The sequence below is a fragment of the Tachypleus tridentatus genome, chromosome 12, assembly GCF_004210375.1.
Source record: "Tachypleus tridentatus isolate NWPU-2018 chromosome 12, ASM421037v1, whole genome shotgun sequence".
NCBI classification, from domain to species: domain Eukaryota; kingdom Metazoa; phylum Arthropoda; class Merostomata; order Xiphosura; family Limulidae; genus Tachypleus; species Tachypleus tridentatus.
Window position 1 is genome coordinate 90,549,356 of NC_134836.1, and position 6,000 is coordinate 90,555,355.

Here is a 6,000-nt window from a genome sequence, read left to right on the forward strand (position 1 = left end):
CCAGTTGTGTCAATCATAGGCGTGTATAATATAAGGCAGGTGATAACACACACTAAAAGAACGTTTGTTTGACAGTGTACCGTATAACTTGTGAATCATTAGTAAATGTAATGGACTTCTTATCCTTGCATATATTTGATTTTAAGTGAAGCGTATTTGTTCTGAATTCAGCAAAACAGTACAAATAGCCCACCAATAATATCCTGTTATTACTTATGTCACACAGCAGGCACGAGTGGCCCTGCATAGCATGGTTGTTAGGGCGCTCGACTCGCAATCTGAGGGTCACGGGTTGGAATCACGCCAAACATGCTCACCCTCTCTATCTTGGGGGTGTTACAATGTTTCAGTCGGTCCCACTATTTGTTGGTAAAAGAGTAACCCAATAGTTGGCGATGGATGGTGATGACTAGCTGCTTTCTCTCCAGTCTTACACTGGTGAATCAGATAGTTCTCGTGTAGCTTTGCGCGAAATGCCCCCCGCTAGTACAGCGGTATGTCTCCGGATTTACAACGCTAAAATCAGGGGTTCGATTCCCCTCGGTGGGCTGAGCAGATACCCCGATGTGGCTTTGCTATAAGAAAAACCCAAACACACATTTGCGCGAAATTCGAAATAATCACTCAGGGATGAAAGTTATGGGGTGCTATACACACATAGCACAAATAATATGATTTCTAGCACTCAGACACAACAGGGAACAAAAATCACCAAATTACCTACATAGCTGAAGGTATTCAAGATGCTGAGACAATAATTGGTGACACTTCCATCCAGTTGGACTATGACTGGACTGAACATAAAGTATGTAAATATGTTAAGCGTTGCATTCTTAGGGAAGATTAAAAGCGATTTTCTGGTCATATTTATGGTTTTAAGCACAAAGATACACAGTTGGTTATCTAGACCGTGCCTATTAGAGAATTATGAGTCTTCAAGCTTGCCATTATATTGTGGGACAAGAGAAGTACAATATACGTAAATAAGGAATTTCGAATAATGGACATTTTATATATCGTCTTTGACCTTATAACATAATAACATGAAGACCTCTAGAAAAATTTGCTGCACAATAATCGCTCTGAACGTTTTCAGAGATGTTACGATCTTTAGACTGGCAAATGCACTGAGTTTGAAGTTCATAAGTGTTCTAAGTACTTTGTACAGCGATGACCCTTATAGCTTATCTCGTAAGCTAGAGGATCATGGCTAACTTATGTTGCAGTTTGTCATTTCTAATATCTTGTTGTTGTTTATTTATATTATCATTCCTTATTAATTACTATATTTGTTGTTGCTGGAAAATGTTGCATCACACTTTTGTCGTCCTTGTATCCTCGATTTGAAAATGGGTACACGTCAACATGGAGACGATGCGTCTGATGATAAACGTTGCCGCCAGATGGCCAAGTGTACAGCCAGTACATCAGCAACTCTAGGTGTTCGTTTATGTGGCATGCAGGTAAAGAAGTGTACCAGCTACGTACAAATCAAAATATTTTATCTGATTTATAGTTGTGATTAATATATTTCGATTATATTTCACTGAAACGTATGTAACATATTTACTGTAAGCTTTAGCAATTGCTGCACAAAGAATGCATATGACGAATTTTGTAGAACAAAAAGTAACATTGGAGTTTCAGACTTAAACATTAACGTAGTAGTAGACACAGGAAATTAAACGTACTATTCTTACGTTCTCAGTAATAAAAATTAAAATGCACATCAGTTGTTAGTGTAACTTTTCTACCATAACCCAGAATATTTAGGCTAATTCTGAATTTCTGTAAAAAGGAACTAACAAGATGAATTAATCTTTATTGGTGTTATAAAAATGCCATTAATAGTTTAATCTCAGAACCAGAGTTTCGTTGTTCGCGTCCCGTTAAGACAAAAAAGTTATGGGTGCTATATGAGTGACGATCAAATAGCACTGTTCATAAGAGTAGCTCAAGAGTTGGCGGTCGGTGCCGTTAACTAGTTGCAACATTGTTGAAAATACTTTTAATTTAACACCTCCCATTAGCTCAGCAAAAAGTCTGAGAGCTCATGATGCTAAAAATTGTATTTCAATACTAGTGATATGTAGAGCTCAGAAAGGCAGTTTTCTAGATGTATGCCAACAATAAACAATCTCTAAATCATAAATGTATTATCTTTTTTAAAATAAGTTAAATTATCGTGTTGACATTCGTATATACTATCGCTGTAAGCACTAAAACAAAACTTGCTTTCATTATAAATGAATAAAACAACATACGTAATTGTTAAAATAAAGGTTTACTTCCCGTAGGTTTATCAAGCAAATCGTAGGAACTACGTGTGGAAAGACAAATATTACGGTCGGACTTTAGATGAGTGTGGTTTCAGATGTACACTTTACCAGTTTTTTCACAATGGTATTCAGCTTAACGTGAGTTTTATTCATAGAGTCTTGGAGAAACTTCAAGAACTTCGAAAAGCCGTTGAAAACCAACACTCCTTTCGATTCTATTCTAGTTCATTATTGGTTTTGTACGAGGGCTGCGAGTCCATTGACAACAGTCTAGGTTTTGGCAATAGAATTCAGGCTATTTCAAGTCATAACATCTTCTATGATGGGGAGGAAAATTTCAAATCGCACTTTATAAGAGAGCATCCAATCTGTGATAAAAGAATTTTGACATCAGCACCACCTCGAAGTCTAAGCTACGAGAGTATTTTTGAAAACGTGAAGGACATCACTGACGTGTCTGAAATGTCTCACTCGTGGTGGTCGTTGAATAAACTCTCTAGACATTCTTGTATATCAGCAAGAGCCTCGGGTTATTCATCAGTAGATATCAGAATGATAGACTTTGCTCATACAACATACAAAGGTTACAAGGGGGACACGACTATCCACAATGGACCTGATAATGGGTACCTTTTGGGATTAGACAATCTCGTTCGTCTCCTGCGAGAAGTCCTTGATATTAACCAGAGTGTCTCCAAGGGCCTATTGCTGTTACATGAGAAGATGGTTTTTGGATAGTTTCGTCCAATTTATAATGCGATAAATAAAGCGTTAAATTAGAAAGAAGAATTGTCTTAGGTGACACTTAAGCCTTACATAGTAATACAGGACATTCTTAAAATATCGCTATAAACTATTCTTCAGTAGCTGTGTGTCATAGAAAAGATTTAGTATATCCATGAACTTAAGTACTTCAATATATTATGGTATGAAGAAGGTTAAAATGTCATAAAGTCCGGAAAATTTGTCTATTCAATGTTTAATAACTAAAATGTGTGAAACTAAACGTAAAAGCATGTAATTTTGCAGAAATGCAAAATTGAACACTGTGTAATCAACGCTTGAAGCCATGGCACTTTGTTATTGTTTCTAAGGGGGGATTTTAATGCTTGAAATCACATGTAAGTATTTGTACCAGTTTCATGTTTACGAATCTGAATAACACTTAAGTCTAGGGGACTGTGCAGTCAGCCCGGATTAAAGTTTGACAGAATTAGTAAAGTGTAAGAAAAGGTTAGGGAATATAATTTGATATTGACTTGTGACCATTGTAGCATAAAATAATGTAAAGTACATATGGAAATTTACCTCAAAAAGTACGCTTTACTACGAACAGTTAAATCCAACTATTCGGTCAGGCAAGAGTTGGTGATGGGTATTATTTACTAGATGCCTTCTTTCTAGCCAATAAGCTCAAAAGTAGAGACGTTATGCAAAGATAGCCCTTTGTGTGTGAACTTTAAAAACCTACATACAAGCGTTGTGAAATCAAACATCAATTTAGAATAGCAAAAATAAATAAATAAATAAATACGAATAAAGAAATGTAAAGTGAGTTATGTGTGGTTACTTGCATGGAGTTATTTCTTCAGAAGTTTGTCTTCCGAGCGTTACTTACAGGATACTGAAGTCAACTAGTGTCATTTTTATTGTATTGCTTTAAGAATAATATAACTCTCACAACCGTCCATTTATTTTTGGGCTCGGCATGGCCAAGCGTGTTAAGGCGTTCGACTCGTAATACGAGGGGCGCGGGTTCGGATCCCAGTCGCCCCAAACATGCTTGCCCTTTCAGCCATGGGGGTGTTATAATGTTATGGTCAATCCCACTATTCGTTGGTAAAAGAGTAGCCCAAGAGTTGGCGGTGGGTGGTGATGACTAGCTGCCTTCCCTCTAGTCTTACACTGCTAAATTGGGACGGCTTGCACAGAGAGCCCTCGAGTGGCTTTGTGCGAAATTCAAAACAACCAACCATTTATTTTGGAAAGTAATCCTTTATATTACAATAATTAATTTTACTTTATTAATTTGAAAATAAATTAAACATTTTTATAACACACTTAATATTAAATATTTCCTATTTTAGTTTTTATGAACACTGGTTGCTTTGTATTGTGAAATTATCTTAAATTTCGTTTTTGGCATTACATTTATGTGATTATTAGAAATACATGAAAGTATGTTTCGCCAAACATCTAGCTTTCTTTTTATCGTGTTTTCTGTCACATAAGGGCCTGGCATGGCCAGGTGGTTAAGGCATCTCGTAATCTGAGGGTCGCGAGTTCAAATCCTTGTCACACCAAACATGCTCTCTCTTTCAGCCGTGAGGGCGTTATAATGTGACGATCAATTCCACTATTCGTTGGTGAAAGAGCAGCCCAAGAGTTAGTGGTGGGTGGTGATGACTAGCAGCCTTCCCTCTAGTCCTATACTGCTAAATTAGGGACAGCTAACGCAGATAGCTTTCATGTTGCTTTGCGCGAAATTCAAAACAAACCAATCTGTTACATAAAACTAATTTACGTTTACAATTATTAAATGAAAGAGAGAAATGTCAAAAACGTGTCTAAATATTTTTTTGAAAATTTGTTAACGATGTATATATTGTAATATTGTAAAAAAAAGATATGTTACATGCAAACACAATTTACATAACTTAGCTTGTAGTCCTTTCCTGCATGAATACACATTTATTGTTATTTTTTATCCGTCTGTTTTTCTTTTTTACATTTTCTTGCGTAAATAAATCAAATGAACCAAAAAGTTAGATAAAATATTGTTTAACTGTAAATATAAAAACATAGTTTTTACACATCTTTTGAAATAGATACAAGTATAAAAAATGACTTGCATATACTGATGAAAAAATGTGTTTGGAAAATTCACAAAAATAATTTCGAAATTTATCTTTAAAAATACAAAATACTGTGTTATGTGGAAATGAATTGATCTTTATTTTTTCATTCCCTTCACAATGAAACGAATATGTAACTGTATGAATAATACACAAAATCCAGAAATAAAACTGAAGGTGGTGAAGACACTTGACTCGTAATCCGTGAATTGCGGGTTCGAAACCTCGTCACAAACATGCTCACCCTTTCAGTCTTAGGGTCGTTATAATGTCACGGTGAATCTCACTATTCGTTGGTGAGTAGCCCAAGAGTTGGCGGTGAGTGGCGTTAACTAGCTCCCTTCCCTCTAGTCTTGCACTGCTAAATTAGGGACGGCTAGCGCAGGTAGTTTTCGTGTAGCTTTACGCGAGATTAAAAAGAAACAGATAATAAAATTGAATGCAATTAAAGTTTGTTTTATACTTGTGAATTTAATGTAGTCAATTAATAATATTATATTTTTACATATTTCGAACTTCCAGTGGCTCAGTTGTAAGTATGGGGGATAATTACGTTAAACATTGGGTTTCGATACCCGCAATAGACAGATAACAACTAACCCTCAATGTAGCTTTGTGATTAATAAGAAACAATATGTTTCTGGGTAGTAGGAAGTGGTGAGACCAGTCAGGCCGTGATCTGTTCAGTTTTTCATGGCATGTATTGCTACAACTTACGTATTAAAACTTGCTTCTTTTAATTCTATAGATTACTTTGTGTGTCTGCAATAATTGTAGTTAAAATAGCTCAATATTCAGTCTTGTAGTATTAAATTCTCAAATAGTTTTCAGAGGCATGACCCCAGGCTTTCCTAGAAACGAGGCAG

The 6,000-nt window shown here is 35.9% G+C and overlaps 1 protein-coding gene across 6 annotated transcripts in view; it reads left to right on the plus strand.

Moving 5' to 3' along the window:
- LOC143233966 (inositol hexakisphosphate kinase 1-like) overlaps positions 1 to 3,831 on the plus strand; it is a 28,419-nt gene extending 24,588 nt beyond the window's left edge. For all 6 annotated transcript variants that reach the window (XM_076470903.1, XM_076470904.1, XM_076470905.1 and 3 more), the window contains 2 exons: positions 1,287 to 1,463; positions 2,298 to 3,831. In XM_076470903.1, the coding sequence (XP_076327018.1) occupies positions 1,287 to 1,463; positions 2,298 to 3,017 (897 nt within the window). In that variant the 3' untranslated portion in view covers positions 3,018 to 3,831. The remainder of the gene's footprint in view (positions 1 to 1,286; positions 1,464 to 2,297) is intronic.
- The last annotated feature ends 2,169 nt before the right edge of the window (positions 3,832 to 6,000 follow it).